Source organism: Mixophyes fleayi, chromosome 5, assembly GCF_038048845.1.
Source record: "Mixophyes fleayi isolate aMixFle1 chromosome 5, aMixFle1.hap1, whole genome shotgun sequence".
NCBI lineage: Eukaryota > Metazoa > Chordata > Amphibia > Anura > Limnodynastidae > Mixophyes > Mixophyes fleayi.
This window is the reverse complement of record NC_134406.1, coordinates 53124544-53147144: the sequence shown is the minus strand read 5'-3', so window position 1 is coordinate 53147144 and position 22601 is coordinate 53124544. Positions and strand designations below refer to the sequence as shown.

The 22601-nt window shown below is 40.7% G+C and overlaps 1 protein-coding gene across 3 annotated transcripts in view; it reads left to right on the top strand.

Annotated features, from left to right (window-relative positions):
* Nucleotides 1–22601, top strand: part of ABCB5 (ATP binding cassette subfamily B member 5) — a 141641-nt gene that overhangs the window by 69697 nt on the left and 49343 nt on the right. Inside the window, exon 1 of one of the 3 annotated variants that reach the window (XM_075212201.1) lies at nt 1153–1244. The exons of 1 other annotated variant lie outside the window; for it this stretch is intronic. In XM_075212201.1, the coding sequence (XP_075068302.1) occupies nt 1194–1244 (51 nt within the window). In that variant the 5' untranslated portion in view covers nt 1153–1193. Of the gene's footprint in view, nt 1–1152; nt 1245–15846; nt 15913–22601 lie in introns of those variants that run through there. One more of the 3 variants, XM_075212204.1, reaches the window with a different exon arrangement.

Below are 22601 nucleotides of genomic sequence, written 5' to 3'. Positions count from 1 at the left end.
CTTAACTCTTCTCTGCCGGCGGCTGTATTGATGCGTGGCAGGTCCGGTGGGTGTATTGCAGTGTCCCCCTCCTTTTAAACCCTCAGAGGCACCAGTAAGTGTATTGGGGATCTCATACTTTCCTAGTAGCAGGCAAGCTGCCTTCTGTGGTGGAGTAATTCTTACTGCTTGTCTGCCTCCTGCTGTAGAATAGCAGCATGCAGTAAGCCATTGATAACTTGCACAAAAATAGAAGTCATTTGTCTATACCAGATCGAAGATTTATTTTGTCAAGTGCACAAATCAACGTAACACAAATGAAATCACACTCCATGTAAGACTGCTGGCTCATATACAGGTTTTTACCTGACTACCCAACTGGGTGGCTAAGCCTCTGCCACCATTTAACCACTGCACCAGTAAATACATTTATCAATCTGATTTTGAGCTCAGAAACATTTACTGGCAGCAGCTCTCTTATCATACAGGTGCAGACTGACAAGGTGTGTGCTTCTCAGCTAATCAAAGGTTGTTTTATCCCGATGAGTATTTCTGTCAGGGAGTATAGAAAAGTTTGAGAGGACGCAAGTGTCTCCCTTCCCAAACTTTGCCTCTGACTTTATCACAACAATAAAATATTAACTTAGATAATAATCTAAAAAGATGTCATAATATGTAGGACAGTGTATCCCCAAACCCAGTTCTCAGGGACCCCTAACAGTCCATATGTCCATATCTCACTGCTAGAGCACAGGTGTATTCATTACTGACTGACACATTCTGAAAGATCCACAGGTAATTATTTTACTTGTGACCTGGAAGACCTGCACTGTTAGGAGGACTGGGTTTGGGAAACACTGATCTAGGAAAATGATACCTACATAACGATGTCATTTGTATATTAATACAAGAAAAAAAGTGTCATTCTTCAGTCATTTGAAATGTTAACACCTGTATTATTACTCTCATCCCAAACTGGCCTTTGATTTATACAAGTAATATTGTTTCCATTTTATAGTAAATATCTAGACTAGTGTAGGTTTCCTACAGCTTAGCAGCAGTACACGGGTATGATGCTTTCCCACGTGCTAGAACAGGAAGCGGTGCTTTCTGAAATGAATCATTACTCTCAGACACAGCATCCCATATAACTCCTCCTTCTCCTGTCTGACACACGAGAGCTCACACACTACTCAGAAAGTACAGGCGACAGGATGGCTGCAAACAGGAGGGGAAGAAGAAGAAGAACCACAATGTTTCCTGGGGTAAGAGGACAAAACTTAATGGGACATTAAAGGAGTTAATTATGGTAGTTTCTCAAATGACAACGTCTAAGTGTACAGCAGAACTGAGATACATGATGTAATCATTGTAACTTTCTTGTAACTTTGTTCTAAGTCTCCCAGTAACTCAAGTATTAATAGCGCTTGTATTCTCAATTTATTTTTGTACAGCACCGAACCTTCCAACACATCTATATAAGTTATAGGGAGAAAGAAATTGTCTATTGTTATATAGTTATCATATAGTTATATAATGAAGTTAATATAATTAAATCTATATAATGAAATCAGGGGCGCACGGAGGATTGTCGGGGGGGGGGGGGGTTCTCCCCACCGACCCCAAAAAAACAAACCGAGAGAGAGCTGTTGCGCATGCGCAACAGCTCCGTTTCGCCAGCGTTGTCCTATACAGCAGCCGCGGCGCTGTCTAAGAAGCGTCTGCGGCGGTGCTGTATACAATACAGCACCACCGCGGGCACTTCTTTGACAGTGATTTTACATGATTCTGGATGCAATATATTTTTGAGCATTTTAAATATTTATCTTTTATGCACATGAAATTAAAATACCCTGGTAATAAGACTAGATAATGAGAACTAAATTGATTATAAGTACTAAGAAAAATTGAACTGAGCATTTGGACAATATTGTAAGTAGGAAATATATATATATATATATGTGTATAGGACATTGTCAAGCACAAAAAGTTCACAGCAGTGAATAACAGTGGCACTTTGGGCCTGATTCATGTGTGGACGTACATCCACTTGCATAAGGTGTCTTGTGTGAAATAGCTCTGCGCATGCTGAGAAATGGATCTTACACCAAAGACCACAACTGCTGCAATTCATGTCTGAACGCAAACAACATTCATAACAGCATATGACTTGAAAGGAGGAACTAGGGAGGGAAGAGGCGGACTAACATATGCCATGTACATTAATGGCGTGCCAATTGTTCAGGTCCTGGTTTCAGCCATATCATTTGCATCAGATACAGGGTAGGGGTCAGTGACTACTAATAGTGATGGCTAACACGCAGAGCGGATTTACAATGGAACTGCACTCTCAGGCCTCCCATTAGTGATAGACTTATGGGTGGATTGGGGCCAGGGCTGAATGCACTTTCTTGTCCAGGCCTCTCCCCAGGGGTCAGCCATCTCATTAAATATTCCTTGGAAAGTCCTGGGTTGATCCGTGCCCTTCACCACAGAAGTCTGTGTGGATGAATGAATGAATTGGGACTATTGTCCACTGGAGGCACCCATACAGATGTTTTATACATTCAGCACACCCGGAAGCACTGCTGTACGTTCGACATTTATTCCAACTGGAACGCAGAGATGCAAGTGCTCAGCTTGGCTTTATTTGGAATCTCTGCAAGAAAAACTTGTTTTATTAAAATAGTTCATCATACCGGTATAGTACATTACACTAAGGCACTGTTTTAGTTTTGAATTATATATATACAGACTGGTCTTATCTTTCTCCCTAATCAGAACATTACTAATTATGGACTTATATATTTAGGTTCAATGACTGGATGGTAAAGGTGGCGTACCTATGAGAGATTTCCTCTATATATTTTCGCTTGGATCTTATAGTATTTATTTTATTTTATTTTATTTTTATCACTTCACAATAATTAGAAATTGTCTTATGTGTGAAATTGTCTTGTATGCTGTGCAATAAGAGTTTTGCCAGTGGAGATGAGCTGTGCTTCCACAGAAGCCCCCTGCTGGGACGCAGACAAAATGTCTGTACTAGTCCTATGAAGAACAATGGATACTAATTGGCTAACCCCACCTCCAAAATTAGGGTAGCAGTCAGCCCCTCCTAAAATTAACCCCTTACACTACTTTGTGATGTCACAGGGTCCCCAGCTGTTCCATGCTTCTTGTAGAGGAAGGAGGGGGGAGCATGAATGCAGCTCCAGCACCCTCACCTGTATCCTAGACACCACCTGATCTTTAGCCATAACCCACCCGACTTCACTTTAAGGACAATGAATAACAACCTCATTGCCACATCATCAATATACAATACACAATATACATATTTACAATGAGCTACAATATCCCCTTATTCACATGTAATTAGACACTGCAGTGGTAGTCTGTTGAGCTGGGGAACAAAAGAAAGGGCTATAAAAAGTACTTGCTATAATCCACATTATATGAGTAAACGAGGAACAGGCTGGTTAAGGTGTTATCAAACTTGTTTCATCACAGTTCACTTTACACCTTTTATATAGGTGGGAAAAATGCAACATTTCAGGGAATATTGCACCTTTTGTCACTGCCCTTTACAGAAAAGCATCTCTGGCAATAGCTGTCTTGCTGAGTCAGGGGCTCATGCGTTTTCAGTGTATAATATGCTTTGCTGCTACTGAGCATGTCGACAAAGCACTAGTTATGTTTGTGACCATTTGTAGACACATCTTGTGTTTATGGCCATTTGCGGTCCCTTACAATTGAAGAGGCGAAACGGGGAGCAATGAGGGGACATGTAAGGGATGTGTTGGAGCAAATGTGCCTTATGTAAACTGAGACTCAGTGGCATATATGCCTGCCAGGAGATGATACATGCGGGTGCTCGATCACTGGGTTAAGTTCCAAACTTATAGTGATGACCATCAGCTTAGATGTGTCTGGCTCAACATACCATGTAAGATCAGTCTTTTTTTGGGATGCAATTTCCATCTGCGTTTTAGACCAAAGATTCCAGACTCTTGTGGAAGTTCTATCCAGACTCAATGTTTTCTACTGACAGTTGTCAGGGATGTGTCTGGGAGAAATCCCTTCCCAGAGCTGCTGTGATCAACAAATGTATCCAGCCCCCTCCTTTCAGGTTAAATTATTGAAATAGTTGTTGATTTGATTGACCTCATTGCAATGCCTGTTTTGATATCCATGTACCGTACCCCTACCCTTCCCCTTGTGCTTTCCCACCCCCCCTCTAACCCCTATTTTCTTTTTGCTTTTAGTACCCTTAACTGAAAAACTGCTAATAAAAACTATTGTGGAAAAAAATAAATGATTGCAATAGGGCAATCCAGTAGAGGAAAGTAGGGTCATAACTAGACCATACTAATATCCTTTGCAAGCATAAATTCCCCTAAATAGGCACCACGATTATGCAATATTTGCTCTGCACTGAATTTTTTAAAATTGTGACATGATGATAGTTGTTCGTCGGTTAACATTATTTTGTCCTAAAAATATTATTCCTATTATTTGTTATTAATCTCCCTAGATGTTATTGAACTACACAGATGTACAGTACAATCATTTAATTAGAAAACAATCCCTAACATCTTATAAGAGCAGCGTCAAAGAGGGTGAAAAGTGTATATAAAAAGGAAAGGCAATCCTCAGCATCTGCAGTACCACTCACTGCCAGAAGAGGACTCCTTGCTTACTTATTACTTTGCAGGCAATGCTTTATATTACTATGCACTAACCGGAATTATGTAACTTGCTATATGTTTCATTTGAAATACATATGCAAGCGTATCTTTTTATGCCCTTTTTATTTATTGTATTGCCCATGTACTTGTTTTTATATTCTGTATCATGGTAACTAGCTAAATAGACTTCACTGATAATCCCTCTAAAACAACACTATGTTCCAACTTCTCTGTACAGCTGGTTAGTAGGGCTTCATAAAGTTTTATACAGATCTGTGTACACAGTTTACTTGTAGTTTACTTGTATTTACGTTGTGTATAAATGGAGCACAAAGAAAGTAAAAGATATGTGAGATTTGGAGAACAGTGCTCAGGAGAAGCTGACGATTAGAGCAAAGAAGTGACATACAAGGAATGAAGAGGTATCATGAGATGGAGTAATGGAGTTGACCCAACCACAAGCAAGTAATTCAGCTTCATTACAAGTTTTAAATTAACTCATTTCACCTCCTATACAAATCAGCCTAAAGCATCTGTCTAACGGGCCTATTTACTAATACTGGCGATAGGGTGGGTTTTCTATCGCTGCTTATCGCAGTGTTTAGACCAATATTGCAATGAGGTATATGAAGCCTATACAAATCATATTAGTACCAGCACTTTATATCATTATGTTTAAATGTTTTGGTGGGCTGCAATCTGATAATCTCAGCAATCTCAATATATACAAATAATTACTATGGGGTGGAAATCGATTTGATATTATCGATTTGATATTACAGTAATTGACAAAAATAAGGGTCATATATGTATAATTTCTCAAATTAACTATTAACATCAATGTTTTGCTCTATAACATATTAGAGTTCCGTATAGTTAAGTTATGCATTGGCTCGGCTAGTTTATCCACATATTTATCCATATATGTTTTGTCAAACCTTACCATGAACTTTTATGGCTTAGATTGTTTTGATATAGAAACCTCAATAGGTAGTGAGTTACATTTCAATTTGCTATGCTTCTGTTTGACAGAGCATATGCTGTATATATCAATACAAAGTGTGTGTCATTAATTCAGCTGTTATCATGTTATGTTTTAATGAAAGATTGTTGGTTTGTTATTTCTATAAGATGCTGTTCTTTTGCTCATTACCACTGTGTTTTGATGGGAGTAGCATTGACTAAATGATTATTATAAGATTGTTGATATATTTAGGGTCTCACTATTTCAGCATTTGAATGATGAACTGTAATTGTTTTTATTGTGCTTTTAGTATAACTTTTTATATCAATACATTTAAAGTCAACAGGGATTGTCAGAGTGCATATTGAGGGTATTTCTTCTCTTAATTTTAGTCATTATACAAATGTACAAATACATTAATGGTCAATACAGAAAACTTTCATGGGAATGCGGTCACCACCTAAGGTTAGAGGAGAGGAAATTTCACAACCAGCAAAGGACGGGATTCTTTACAGTAAGAGCAGTCAGATATGGAATTCACTGCCGGGGAAGGTTGTGATGGCAGATTCAATAGATATGTTTAAGAAAGGGTTAGACAAATGTTTTGCGGAAAAGTGTATCCAGGGATACGACGGTTAATTAAAATGAGGGATAGTAGTGGATATAGGGTAAAAATAGCACTGCACTATTGGTTCTGGGGGGGATTTTCACAATTGAAACAGATTGGCGGTTGCTTAGTCTGGATCAATTTCAAATATAAGTGAGGGATCGCAGGAGATCCAAAATAGGTTGAACTTGATGGACTGGTGTCTTTTTTCAACCTCATCAACTATGTTACTATGTTACAATATATTAAGGTAATTGTGTCTGTCACACGATCATGAGGGACATGCTATGTTTAGGAACATTAAAAAAATGCTATTTTTTACATGGTTAATGTCCTTGCTCAAGTAATAATGTCAGCACTAAGCATATCCTACTGTGACATTTGGCCCTTCCCAATACTTAATTTAAATGCTTAGATTTTTCTTTTAATGTAGATAAATATTGTTTCTTGGGGATCTTGTGTATATTTAGGTTTATTTACAATTTACTATTATTATTGTTATTATTATTAATAATAATAATAATTTGTTTATTTATATAGCTCCACCATATTACACAACACTGTGCAGAGATTATATATCATTCACATTAGTCCCTTTCCCAATAGATCTTACAGCCTAATAGAAGACCTCCCTGGTGATACTGATTGGCTGCAGTAACAGGACTCTTATCTCTTTGCCAGCCTGTCAAGGGTGCCTCTGTGCATACGTGAACTGGCATTGACAGTTCACACATGCCCTGGAAGCCCTGGACAGATAGTGCCCTGGTCGGAATCAAATTCACGACCCCAGCTCTGTGTTGCAGCAATGCTGAGCATTGTGCCACAATGACACTTGTGCTGCACCTCCTGTTAATCACTGACCCTTAGTGTAAAAAATGCTAATATGTTGTCTTATGTAGAAACTGATAACTACTGTACATGACAGATCCAGTGGTCAGCAGTTTAACTGTCAGTGCGATATATGAATTAAGCTTTGGAGGAGTTTTAGCTCATCATTGCTGACATGGAATCATCTTTTCTTTGCAAATGTCTTAAAGACAAACATATGTCTAATATAGAGATATAAAGAACTAGAATGCATGAAATATTCTGGACTCAAAAACAAAGTTATAAAATTACTTATCTTGCAAAATAAGCTGAGATTATGCAGAATTCACATCCCTTCCCCAGCATCTGATGTGCCCAAGCTCAGTCCTGTGATTTATGTAAGCTGCTACTAGTGGACGACATCTGACTCACAGCGGTAATGTGAGGTTACCTACTTCATTTGTCATGATGTTAATGTATAACTATGTATCCGATAATACTTTGAACTTCTTGTTAATGTACAATTTGTATAAACCACAGTGCTTTAAAAAACCACATACGGTATAATAATACACTGTGGGTGTAATTTAGCATAATATAATAGAGTTTTTAAACTTTAAATTATTTCACATAACTGTGTAATCGCTTGGTTCTCTATATGTAAAATTTAGTTGAATTTGTAGTTTGGCCCTTGATATAATAAATGGTGTCATAGCTGCTGCGTTGAAATTTCTCTACATTTTATGCACAACTCCATTCTAGTTACATTGGCTGTCATCTGGGGGCTTTAAACCCCTCTATAAGCCCACAGGTATAGCACAGGGATAGAGGCCTAGTGGAGGACAAATGTAATACCCAGACCTGAAAATAGGACATCTAGATATTAAGTAATAATTTGGATTTTTTGGATGAATTACTCATTTACTGGTTGTCCTCATTGACAGCTGTACATTAGCAGCTGTGTCTGACTATAAGTCCTATTTATCGGGGAACTCTGGGATTTAACACAGTATAATGATAAGTATTGGTGAGTACAGGAGAAGATGTGTGTCTGAGTTGCTCCACAAGGAAGCTGTAGAGACTACAAACATACATATTTACATATGCAAAACCCATGTATTAGACTGTTTTTGTTTTTTGTTGGTGTTCGTAAGTGAGCACGGCTGCAAATAAACATGGTTGTTTTTTCTTGTGGAAAAGGGAAGGGCTGGCAAATTTTTGCCCGGGGGCAAGACTCGACTGACCCGCCTATTAGGAACATTTTAAAGGAAAAAAAAATGCAGGTGGCCCAGTGAGCCAGCCCAAGATACAATCATTTAATTAAAGGTGTATATAAAAAGGAAAAGCTACAGTAGCGCACCCAGTTCATGTTAAGCCACACAGTAGTGCCCCCAATTCATATTATACCACACAGTACTGCCCCCAGTCCATGTTATGCCACAGTAGTACCCCCAATTCATATTATGCCATACAGTATTGTCACAGATCATATCATGGCAAATAGAAGTGCCCCAGTTCATATTCTGCCACACAATAGTGCCCAGCTCATATTATGTCACACAGTAGTGCTCCCAATTCATATTATGTCACACAGTAGTGCTCCCAATTCATATTATGTCACACAGTAGTGCTCCCAATTCATATTATGTCACACAGTAGTGCTCCCAATTCATATTATGTCACACAGTAGTGCTCCAAATTCATATTATGTCACACAGTCGGACCCCCAGTTCATATTATGGCACACAGTAGGGAACCCAGTTTATATTATGACACACAGTGGTACCCCCAATTCATATTATGCCACACAGTAGTGCCACCAATTTCATATACACACATTATCACATACAGTTTATTAATAAAATATATGTAGGCAGTAGGCAGCTCGATTCACCTCTGGAGACCTCTTCAGTTCCACAAAGGAACATGGTAGGAGCTGGTGTGGTTGGGCATGCGCAGCCATCTTCAGAGTCTAGAGAGAAGCAGCAGCGGCGCTGCACCTGTGTCCCTACGTTAATGTGGTTGCGCCTGGGCACACCCGGCACACCCCGTGAGCACACCAGTGATGCCGTTAACATTTTTTCACATTTCATTTTCTTACATCTTGGAATCAAAATATATTAATAAGGGAATTCTTATCGTAGATCATCTCAGAATACTGTGTATTGTCAACACAAACATTTTTGAAAGCTTTTTTCCTAATTAACTGCAAATAAAAAAGACGTAATTTATTATATAAGTATTCACTTTTCTTGTTTTAATACTTGGATGAAGCACCTTTAGGTACAATTACATCTGAGTCTATTTGGGTAAGTCACTGCCAGCATTGCACATCTAGATGTAGTAATTATTGCACATTTTTCTTTGCTTTCTTGCTTACATTCCATCAGGATGAATGTTGAACAGCAACTTTCATATAATTCCACAGATTCTTGATAGGATTGAGATCTAGGGTGTTGACTTGGCAACTCCAAGACATTTTTTATTTTTGTATTGAAGTCACTCCAATGTGACTTTTGCTGTATGATCGGGTCATTGTCCTGCTGATATCTTCAAGAATGGATTTCTTTTTTTTCTTACACTGCCATAAAGTGCAGCTCTGTGAACTACTGTACTTCCAGGTATTTTTTGTGGCTGGGGCAGCTAAAGGTGAAAACCAATAGAAAAAGTTAGATAAACTTTTTTTTTACTGTTTCCTATCTATCTATCTATCTATCTATCTATCTATCTATCTATCTATCTATCTATCTATCTCGTCCCTGCCCATCTTGGATTGGTGCTGACCAAATTCAAACCTTATCCTAGATTGTCCAGGATCACACCCGAAGAAGGTGTTGTTCGATGATCTGAACCCCCACTGGCTTTATTTTCTACAGTACTCCTGAACTGAAAGTGAACCTTCCAGATATGTTTTCTCAAGATCTCTAAAAATACTAGACTTTTGAGTCTATTGCAAATATATTTTAAGATAAATACACCACCTTTTGGTTAGAAATGTCAAAATGTGAATTATTTCACTTATACCTGGAGATCCTCAGTCTAGTTTTAATCCCCAGAGTCCAGACTTGTCTTCAGTTGATTCATTGTTTGAGGCTTTGGGTCTTCTTTATAGTGACTCAGACAGTGTCAGAAGCCGTCCCCACATACCTGCTCCTTTACAGGGATGGTCACCTTCCTCCTGTCTCCAAGTGCCAGCTGCCTCTGATACCAGCTGGCGGTGTCTACACGCACCCATTGCTCAGCAACGACATGCGGTGCTTCCCCGTCCAGCCAGCAGTTCTCTTTGCACGTGCGCACCTGTTGCCAGGCAACGGGGCTTGCTTCTCCATGGCAGGGTCGGCGGTCAGTGACGTCACTGACCACCTAATTAAGCCATTAAGCCATTATAAAAGGAAGTCTCTAGCAGCCTATTGCTACCAGATTATTGAGTCCAATCCAGCTCCAGTGTTCCTGTATGCCTCCTGATTGTCTCCTGTTATTGAATTTGGCTTGTTACTGACTATCCTCCTGCTATCCTATTGGGCTTGTTTGGATCTTTGGTTTGACCCCGACATTCCTGAACACTCTTCTGTTGTCTGTTATGGCTCCTATTTGGCTCTCCTGTTTAGACTTTCCTCCACTGACTACACCCTTGGATCCTGATTCGGTTATCAGGTGATTTCTCAATATCAACTGGCCTACCTGACTGTTCTTCGCCTACTACCTCTTCAGCAACTGACTCTGAGGACTGTGACCTGCACATCCCTTGCGGCTAAGTTCAATTCCCCTTGCAGGGATCCCTGGTGAATATCAGGGGCATGACACACCTCAGTGTCAGTAGCACAAACTACTGGTAGGTAGCTGCCATCGTAAATTCCTGAGTTCATGCCAGAATACTCTGGCGATAGATGATACCGGCAAACCCTCCACTAAGGAGTTACCTCAACATTTGTCTTGTTGCGTCAATCAGTAGGAATCTAATCAGGCACAACTTCTGCTTTGCTTGCAGGGATTGGCTATCCGTCGTGATGTGCTCCAGGGATCCTTGAGACCTTTGGGGACTTCTTCACCTCTTCTCCAACTTTTTGTGACTTCTTCACTTCCTTCATCCATGCCTACAACTTCTACAGCTTCTTCTTCTTCCAGTAGTCTATGGATTCCTCGTCCAGATAAATTTGATGGGGACCTGAATAAATGTACAATCCAATTTGAGTTAGCGCTTGGGAACCTTTCCTCTGTGCAAGCTAAGGTGGTGTATATTATCTCTTTGCTCAACGGTCAGGCGCTGGCCTCGGCTTTCCTTCTCTGGGAGCGGAACGACCCACTCCTGCAAGACTCCATTTCCTTTATCAACACCTTTTTAAGAAGGTTTTTGATTAGCCTTTTTGAGTTTCCTCTGCTGCTTCCAGCATTTTAAAACTATATCTAGGTTCCCTATCAGTGGGTCAATACGCAGTCCAGTTTTGGAACCTTGTGTCAGACTAGTGGACTGAATTAAGGATGACCAGAGACCTGCCCTCCAAACTGTATGATCTCATTCCCTTATGTATCAAAGTGGACATCTGCTTTCAGGAACGCACTCTTGAGAAGGAACACTCCCTAAATACAACACCTGTTCTGCCCTCTACCTATGCATCTTTCAGTGATGTTTTAAGCAAGACCGCGGTGGAGACCCTTCCACTGCATCGCCCATGGGATTGTTCCATTCAAATTATTCTGGGTAAGAAGATTCCAAGAGATACAACTTACTCTCTTTCTCCACCTGAGAACTGGGCCATGTCCAAGTATATCTCAAAAAACCTTAAGCGTGGCTTTATTAGGAAGTCTTCTTCCCCAGCAGGAGCCGGGATTTTCTTACAAAGACGGTTCCTTGAGACCGTGCAGTGACTATCAACCGCTCAACGCTATCACCGTAAACAATCACTATCCTCTGCCCCTCATTTCTGTACTCTTTGATCACATTTGCAGAACCAAAAAGTTTTCCATATTAGACCTTTAGGGGGCATATAACTTGATAAGGATCAGTAAAGGGAATGAAAGGAAGACAACTTTCAACACCAAAGGTGGGCACTATGAATATCTGGTAATACCCTTTGTGCTGTGTTATGCCCAAGGTTTTGTTAATGAAATCTAACTCTACCATTCGGTAGTAGTTTACCTGGATGACCTTCTTATCTTTTCAGAATATTTGGATTCTCATTGGTCTCACGTTAAGGAAGGGCTCCATCATATCCACGGCAATCTAATCTATACTGTAAGTTGAAGAAATGCTCCTATGCGGTCCCAAAAGTTTATTTTCTGGGATATATTGTTTCGGGTTCTGGCTTGTCTATGCATCCGAGAAAAGTTGCTGCTATTCTTCAATGGCCTCAACCATTGGGGCTTAAGGTGATTCAACGCTTTATTTGACTCACTAATTATTATCAACACTTTATCAAGGATTTCTCCTTCCTCATTTCTCAGATTATGAATCTCACTTGCAAAGGAGCATCCCCCATATCGTGGCCTTCTGAAGCTCTCAAGGCATTTCAGTCTTTAAAAGGGGCTCCAGTGTTATTGCAGCCACATATTTCTCGACTGCTCTTTTTAGTGGTTGATGCTTCCTCCATAGGAATTGAGGCCATTCTCGTGACAGGCAGATTTGCCAGTGCAGAAGCTAGCTTGTACATTTTGAGATAGGGAATGAGGTGTGCTAAAGAGTATTGTACAGAATTTCGCCCTTGGACTTCTGACTCTCAGTAGAATGATCCTGCACAATTCTTTGTGAATTTCATGTCAGACTTTCCCTTTGGATTTTTATCCTTGGATAATTGACCTGTAAAGGATGGTATCATTTATTTTGTGCAACTGAATTACAAGTTCAACAAATATATTTTTTCTTGATTCATTCTCCTCTTTGTCAGATACTTTTAGGTCTTTCTTGGTTCCATAAACATAATCCTTTGATTAATTGCCAGATGGGTGAATTACTCAGATTGAGTTTATATTGTCCTTATTAACACAACTGAGAAATGACATAAGTAACCAGGAGATTTTAACAGTGAATTGACATTTGATGAATGGCTCCCATTGGTCATAATGCTCTCTACATCTTATCATGGTATATACTGATCTTAAAAACTTAAAATATTTTGAACCAGTTAAAAGACTGAATTCCAAACAGGCTGGATGGTCCTTGTTTTTACAACAATCTAACTTTAATATCACATATGGACCAGAAACTAAGATCCTCTGTCTTGTAGGTTTTTGTTTAATGAACACAACGATTCATTTGAAATCCTTATCATTCTCCCTGCTGATAATGTAATTATTTCTCCGAACCTATATTTTTCTATTTATATCAAACAATCCCAGACTCCCATCTAACAAACCTCTTCAATTAATGTATGTGTGTTCCAATCAACATTCCTCTATACTTTCCAAAATAAATACATGACACAAAACTGGTCAGCCAATCAGGTTTTTAAAGAACTTTCTAGAATGACTTGTCCCATTTACCTCAGTTTGGAGTCATCAGAGACATGAACCTAAGTTTAAAACGGGTCAAAGTTTGGTTGTCCAATAAAAACATTCAACTTTGTCTCCTTTCAGCTAAGTTAGGTCCTAAGTTCAATGGTCCATCTAAAAATTCTATCAATAATTAAATTAAATAATACAGTTCGGTACATAGTGTCTTAAATTACCCTTTTTCCCAGAATCCCTAACACCTTTTATGTCAGTCTCATAAAACCTGCAAGCACACATATTCCTACTTCGTCATCTTGTCAGTTCCCATACTGTTGGACAGATAGCTTGAGTATGAGATTTTAGATTTAAAAAAGTAATAGACTAGAGAACTTCATCCATTGGTAGGGGTGTAATACTGAGAAGAGATCATGAGCATCCACTAGACGTGTTCATGTGGAATGCTTAGAAAGTTGTTACCACAAAAACTATCCTAAAAAACCAAAAGATAAGAGTCCTGAGGCACCATTCTGGGTAAGTTAGTTACCTGGCCAGTATCTCATTAAGCATGAATATAGTCCTTGCTAAACTGTGTCCCTGCAGAGTCATAGTCGTGTGGGTAGGAATGTGCCCTCACACTCACACTGAATTGTGCTCAGCACCTATTTAAATCCAGGCCAGGCAACACTGATACCTCTTTCTCATCAAAATCTCAGGTCAGACATGGGATAATGAACAAGGTTTCAATCCATGGTGCAACCCTTTATACCACATCTTGGTTCCAGATATATCCCTGGTCGCCGCCTTTAAAACTGGACCCATGTCTGCCCTGCATTATCAAGTTGAGTCATTAAAAGGGGACAACAGAGGCTCATATAGATGACGTAGCAGATTCCAATGAGCTGATTTTAACAGAACCTGGGTAGAATAACCAGGGAACACCTTTCATACCACAGTGTATCTGGCTCCAACACTGGAATAACCTGGGTCGCACGACCGATTGACCAATTCACACCGACACACCACCTGGGTTATTCCAGGGTCCATGCCTTGGTGTGAAAGGGGTATTAGGTGCCTGTTATAGTTTTTTTGTTTCCTTGCTCCTAGAAACATGTATATATTATGGTATTAATATATTATTATTTTTTGTTTGAACTAAAAAATAGCTTCTCTTTTGCAGACCATTTAAAATAAATTATGTAAACACACACATACACACACACACACACACACACACACACACACACACACACACACACACACACACACATAAACAGCTTATTCAAATTAGTAAACTTTATAGTTTTCTTTTGGCACTTGTTAATTATACGGACACAGCTGTACCTCACCAGCATGGCGCCACTTCTTCCACTTAGACCTCTGTTTTTAAATATGGCGCCCATATATTGTACAAGTACCTTTCTCTTATATAAATAAGTGTAATTTAAACAGTATTGTATTAAATAAAATGTTTATTCCAATAATAAAGATTATTGTTAAATGCTTCTGTTCTGATAACACCAGTTTAAGGCAGAGAGTATTGCCTCGATGCTTGATAAATAGGCTCCCCTATTGGGAATTATCACAAGAGGTAACCCCATTGATATATTGTGTTAATTGAAAACAAGCTCTTTCACTGGCTAAAAATATCTGTTTTCTCCGACAAAAGGACTTTTTGCCCTTTGATAAATCAGACCCTATGTTCTATACCAAAAAACACATTTTAAGGATAATACACTGCCCATGGGTCAGTGCTGTGTGCTTGTCCCTTAGTCTAAAATTTGTCCTCCAGATCCTGCTGTGAGACCTCTAACAGACAGGTGTATTTATTTCAATAAAAACACTTTAATTGTAAACAGATGGACTTCAATCAATTATGTGAAGTCTCAAGGCAACTGATTATACCACGGTTTATATTGGTGTAGCTTAGCAAAAAGGGTGAATATTTATGCAATCAATGATTTTCTATTTACTCTTTGTAATTTATTCAGAAAAGGGATTACAGTTTATTTGTTTAAATTTGACATTACAGAATATTTTTTGTTGGTCACAGGTAAGAATTCCCAAATAAATCCATTTTGATTTCATAATGTAAAAAAAATAAAATGTGAAAATGTGGATGGGGTGAATAATTTTTTTATGGCCATTGTAGATTCCATAATAGCCCCTTTCACAGTATTCTATTACACTCCACTTATTCTATAATTGCACTAGAATCTGTGCTGAATTAATTCATTGATGCTGTTAATTAACAGGAAATGATATCACTCATTGCTAAAACTGTACATAATAAAATTATTGCATGCTGCTTACGCAATACGAACCTTTAAACTCAGTCTCTTAATAATTAAATTATATGAGCCAGAGGTGAATCACCAGTCTCTGTGCCTTCATATAAATGAACAAGCCAGTGAACTGCAGCTTAAACCTTCTAGAAACAGGTTAGTAACAAACTTTTTTTTTTAATTAAACCTGTGATTTAATAAAATGTTACAAAACATACATTGTAATTATGACCTGTATTAATCTACTACATACAAAACATTCTTTCTCGCAAAGATTTCTTGATACTTTATGTAAATGAAATCCTGTATTAGCTTAGATTATGTGAAATATTTACAAATCTAGAGTAAAAATAATTTTTTGTGTTAATGTCTGCACTTGGTTTCTTATACCCCATTCACACTGCCTCAAAAACTTGTGCTATTGCCGGGGGAAGCCCCGTCGATCTGGGTCGAAGCTCAGTGTGAACGGGTACAGGGACATGTACACGGGTCGGATGACCCGGGAACCCGTGTCCTTTGGAGGGTTATTTCCGGATCTGACCCTGATAGCCTCCAATCTGAACAGTGAGACCCAGGTTTTCACAGAATGCTATTGAAAAGTTAAAAAAAAAAGAGAAAAAAAACATCACTAGAGGAGCCAATCAAAGCTCCTCTTGTGATGTTGCCATGGAGACCCGGGCAGACCCATGTTCAGTGTGAACACGGTCTACCTCTGGGAATTTTCCGGGGTGTCCTGCATTGTCACCCGGCAATATCCGGGTTCATAAACCCGGGACATTGCCAGGGCGCCAGTGTGAAAGTGGTATACTTGTCTGAATAAAAAGTTGATTGTAAATTGTTAAGATAAAATTATCAGTTACATTGTAAGTCTGACAAAGATACAGGTCCATAAAGGCCAACTTTTAAGTTTTATTAAGAAAAACAAGTACAAATGATTTGTATACAAGTGGACACACAACCTGCGACCTACATTTGTCTACAAGGTTAATTTGCCATTCCATAGGCTAGTTTGCCGTTTTCTCTATTTTTTTTCTATAGCTAGTTACTACCCTGTGTAGCTTAGTGTCATCAGCAAATAGAGATACCTTATATTCTAGGTCATCCACAAGGTCATTAATAAAAGTATTAAAAAGATCAGGGCCAAATACAGATCCATATGGGAAACTTTCGCCTCGTCTGAATATGTTCAAGGATATGTGGCTAACTGGAGTTAGCCTGTATCATAAGTGGCTTTAGCCCCTTCATTTCTCAGATTAAATAGGACTAGTCCTCCACATAAACTGCTATAATGTTGTCGCACTCGTCCTTAGCCCTCATTTGGTTAAACATCTAAAAATAGCGCTCACCATTGCTGTACTGCAGGAATAGTGAGAGTATGTTACCGGTGGGGGCTGAGGTGATGCATAGTGATGTCATTACGCCAATGTGCAATGATGTCACTGAGCTCACTGGCGCTCAGGCAAATACTGCAGATACAGATGTGAACAGCCAGGGGATGGAGGGACTGCACTACAAGTGTCCCCCAGATGGGGAAGAGGGCACAAATAGGAAGCCCAGATCTCACCCATTCCATCGTCCCCTCTTTCAAATGATGTGGTCCCTTAGTAGTTATTGTTTGGTGATCATATGGGATCAACAGAAAATAACACCCAACACTTCAGAAAAAGTTAAGCAGCCAAGGGATGGGGAGGGGTATTATAATGTACATATCTTTCACATCTTGGCTCTAAGAAAGTATGGGGACCATTCATTTGAAAGAGGATAGTCCTCTCTTTCATATGATGTGCTCCTTTAGTACTTCTTGTTTGGTAATCATCAGACAATTACACCCTACTCTACAGAAGATGGGGGAGTGATAATGTCCAGATTACCCAGGGCCACCTTAACTACTTTATGGGCCCCCAGGCAATGCAGTGTACCGGGCCCCTAAAAAAAAATAAAAAAAATAATATATATATATATATATATATATATATATAGAAAAATAATAAGCAAAAGGCGCTTAGTGCATTATTAGAAAAACACCAAATTTGTGACAATAATTTTCATGTATATGTGTGTACCTCATACACAATATAAATATAAAAACATACAGATTTACGCAGCAGGCAGCTCCTCAAAAAACAAGCACTCATTTGCAAGTGCTCAAATAATTCTAAAAGACAAAAAGAGAAGCGCCACGCATAGTGTATTAAATGACCAACAATTAGTCTTCTCAATGTGGCAAACAAGTGAATTGGCCTCGTACCAAAAGACAAATAATAAACAGCTTATCTGTAATTAGATTCCCGACATCCTATATAGACTCCTTGATGTCCAGTCCTTATGGTTCCAGAAGTTCAGATCAATAGTATATAACAAATATAGGCTTATCTGCAGTCTTTCCTGATGGTAATCACGGATCTCTCAAAACCACCTGGCCAGGGTGGATTACGGGTATGTAGTATGATACTACATACCCGGAATCCTCTTGAAAAAGTCGAGTGATGAAACGCGTTGAGGGGGATAAGGCGTTTTCTGTGTTTTTTTCCGTGGATCACCACATATACCCCTGGCCAGGTGGTTTTGAGAGATCCGTGATTACCATCAGGAAAGACTGCAGATAAGCCTATATTTGTTATATACTATTGATCTGAACTTCTGGAACCATAAGGACTGGACATCAAGGAGTCTATATAGGATGTCGGGAATCTAATTACAGATAAGCTGTTTATTATTTGTCTTTTGGTACGAGGCCAATTCACTTGTTTGTGTCACTCACCGGACTGTGAGTGCTTCTTCCCGGACATTTAGGAACCGTGGCCGTCCTCCATCCTGAGGGACTGCGCATGCGCAGCCCTTTCTATACCTCCAGTGTATGTTCCTTTAACTTAATTGGCAGATCAGGCAACCTCCCTATATTAAGCACCTGTGGTCATCACCACATTGCCTGATCTTGGAGTCTCATTCCCCATGAGTCTCTGAAGGTGTTCCTGTGTTTCCTTGTTTATTCAGCCCTGCTGATTCCTGTGGTTTCCAAACCACTTCTACCTCTGTGGTTTCCAAACCACTTCTGCTACTGTGGTTCCCATACCACTTCTACCATCTACTGTATCATCGTGACTGTGAGCTGATTCCTATCCGCTGCCTCCGTGCACTACAGTCTTCTAACCACTTCAACTCTACCATGTATCATTGGGACTGTTAGCTGATGCCTATCCGCTGCCTCCGTGCACTACAGTCTTTCATTCACATCCACTCACCTGTTCATGATTGTGACTGCCAGCTGATTCCTATCCGCTGCCTCCGTGCACTACAGTCTTCAACCTGCAACCCGTCTGTGTTTCATCGTGACTGTTTAGCTGATTCCTATCCGCTGCCTCCGTGCACTACAGTCTTCAACCTGCAACTCGTCTGTGTTTCATCATCGTGACTGCTAGCTGATTCCTATCCGCTGCCTCCGTGCACTACAGTCTTCAACCTGCAACCCGTCTGTGTTTCATCGTGACTGTTTGGCTGATTCCTATCCGCTGCCTCTGTGCGCTTCAGTCTTCAGTCCTTGTCAACGCTCCCGTGTTTCCTTGAGTCTGCCTCCACTATTGCTACCCGCTATTCTCCGTGATCAACAGTGCCTGTTCAACTCTGCTCTCCCGTGTCCCATCGTTACTGCACCTGCTGGTTGCTATTGGCTACCTCCGTGTTCCCGCAGAGACCCGCTGCTGCTACTCCTCAGCACTACTCATCCATCTACTGCTGATCCGCTCTCCACGCTTTCCTGTGTTCCCTGCTGGTCTACCTACCCGTGCGCTGCACCTACTAGACCACCGCTTCACCCATCCAGGGACTTCGCATCCTGCCGGCCTCCCGCCGTTCAGGTATCTCTGCACTCCTGTCTGACTGCCTCCTGAACCACGGTATGCATACTTCTCATTGACTGTGCTGTGTATTGCATACCTTGTTGGTTCTCCTCTGGAGTGTGCTATCCGCTGAGTCTATTGCCATCATTGACTGTGTTATCTTATGCTGGACTACTTCAAGAGACTTTCTATATTGGCAGTATTGTTCAGTCATCTATACATTTATATTGTGCATATCACTGTGGTTCAAAGTCAAGGTGCCCGTGTATATATTGTGTTGCAGTCTCTCCCCGTGCACCTCCTCACATATATATTCAGTGGTACAACTTGCTAGTGGCAGACCACTGACCCCTGTTTACAGTTTCACCTGTTCCAGTATCCTCTCACATAGCAGTGGTACAACTTGCTAACGCAGACCACTGACTCCCCGGATACCTCCACTTGGATTCCATTCCTTCACTCAGACAGCGGTACAACTTGCTATCCGCAGACCGCTGACTCTCATCACCTCCTCGTTTCTGTTGGACATTCCTCCTCACTATAGCAGTGGTACAACTTGCTACCGCAGACCACTGACTACCTTCACGTGTCCTTTGTCCATACAGTTCCTCGTGTATTACTACCTCCATATTGCCAGTGCTGCTAGTCATAGACTTTCCTGAGCATCTCATCATCTGCTATTTCCTGTTCCGTGATCACCCTGCTACCAGAGTACCATATTACCACCTATACTGCTCTGGTAAGCCTATCACCTGGTGATCCCTGGGTAAAGACTCCTAGTGCCCGTGACAGTAAGATCAGGCCATGACAGACCCAGATACGGAACCTACTGCTAAAGAGATGCTGCAGCATCTGGTCAGTCGTGTGGAGCAACAGGATGCTCGCCAACAGCTGTTACTTCAATGTTACCAATCGTTAACCTCCCAAGGAACATCTGGACAGACTGTTACAGCTAGTATTGAAGCTCCTGTGCTTTCCTCCGTTTCCCCAGTGCCATCCCAGGTGTCTACAGCTCCTACGCTTCACCTGCCTACTCCGTCAAAATATGACGGGGACCCCAAAACTTGTAGAGGTTTCCTTAACCAATGTTCAGTCCATTTTGAACTCCAACCTCAAAATTTTTCTACCCATCGTTCCAGAGTGGCCTATCTTATCTCATTGTTTTCTGGACAAGCCCTGGCTTGGGCCTCCCCTCTGTGGGAAAGAAACGATCCAATTCTACAAGATAGTGCCAAATTCATTTCCACGTTCCGAAGTGTGTTCGATGAACCAGGTCGTGTGACCTCCGCTGCTTCCAGCATTCTTCGTTTGCGACAAGGCTCCCATACAGTAGGACAGTATGTCATTCAATTTAGGATCTTAGCCTCTGAACTTCAGTGGAACACTGAAGCATTAGTTGCCGCCTTCTGGCAGGGGCTCTCCGATAAAATTAAAGATGCACTGACTACCCAAGAGCTTCCTTCGTCACTAGAAGATTTGATCTCTCTTTGCCATCGTGTAGACATGAGATTTCGTGAAAGAGAATCTGAGAAAACAACTTCTGCTAAAGCACCTCTTCGTTTAAACCCTCAATTTCGTCCAGTTTCACCTTCTGTGATTCCCATGGAGATAGGACGTTCCAAATTATCTTTAGAAGAGAGGAAACGAAGAGTAAAGAATAGACTCTGTATCTATTGTGCTGATTCCACACATATGCTCAGTTCTTGCCCTAAGAAATCGGGAAATGCCAGGCCCTAACTAGTTCTGGAGAGGTGAAGTTAGGGTCCCTGGAGTCCTCTCCATTGTCTATGAAATCTAAAGTCTGCGCTTTCGATGTTACGATTTCCTTTGCTACTAAATCCTTTGAGTCACAGGCATTGATTGATTCCGGAGCAGCAGGAAATTTCATTTCTAAATCACTAGTGAATCAATGGTCCCTACCAGTGATCACTTTAAAAACACCCATTACTGTGACGGCTATAGATGGATCACGTCTCATCAATGGTCTCATCACCCAGAGTACGTCTCCAGTAACCCTTCAGATTGGTGTACTACACCATGAAGAAATTTCGTTTTTAATTCTTCCTGTTACGACAAGTCCGATTGTCTTAGGCCTTCCATGGCTTCAATGTCACTCTCCCCAGATTGACTGGCGCACCCCTCAAGTTACGTCTTGGGGGCCTGAATGTCACCATCGTTGTCTCTCTCAAGTTATTCCTCTTAAAGTACAGCAATCTTCCATCTCATCTTCCTCCCCGGGACTCCCTCCTCAGTATGCTTCATTTGCCGATGTGTTTGATAAAGCTCAGTCTGAACGTCTTCCTCCTCATCGTTCTTGGGATTGTCCGATCGACCTTCTACCTGGCAAGACTCCTCCCAGGGGTCGGGTCTATCCTCTCTCGTTACCTGAAACTCAAGCCACATCTGAGTACATACGGGAGAATCTCCAGCGTGGGTTCATTCGACCTTCCACCTCTCCCGCTGGAGCTGGGTTCTTCTTCGTCAAAAAGAAGGATGGATCATTACGCCCTTGTATAGATTTTCGTGGACTCAACGCCATTACTATCAAGAATCGGTATCCCATTCCGCTGATCACTGAGCTATTTGATCGCATCAAGGGAGCTCGGATATTTACTAAGTTGGATCTTCGTGGTGCCTACAATTTAATTAGAATCCGTTCCGGTGACGAATGGAAGACCGCGTTTAACACCAGAGATGGGCATTACGAATATTTAGTAATGCCCTTCGGGCTGTGTAATGCCCCCGCGGTTTTCCAGGGTTTCATCAATGAGATCTTTCGGGACTTATTATATGTATGTGTCGTTGTCTACCTGGACGACATATTGATCTTCTCACAGGACCTGCCTTCTCATCACCAACATGTGGCAGAGGTCCTCTCCAGACTACGGAAAAACTCATTGTTCTGTAAATTGGAAAAATGTTCATTCGAGTTACCCCAGATTCCATTCTTGGGGTATATAGTTTCCGGAGTTGGCCTGAAGATGGATCCAGACAAAGTAAATGCTGTAC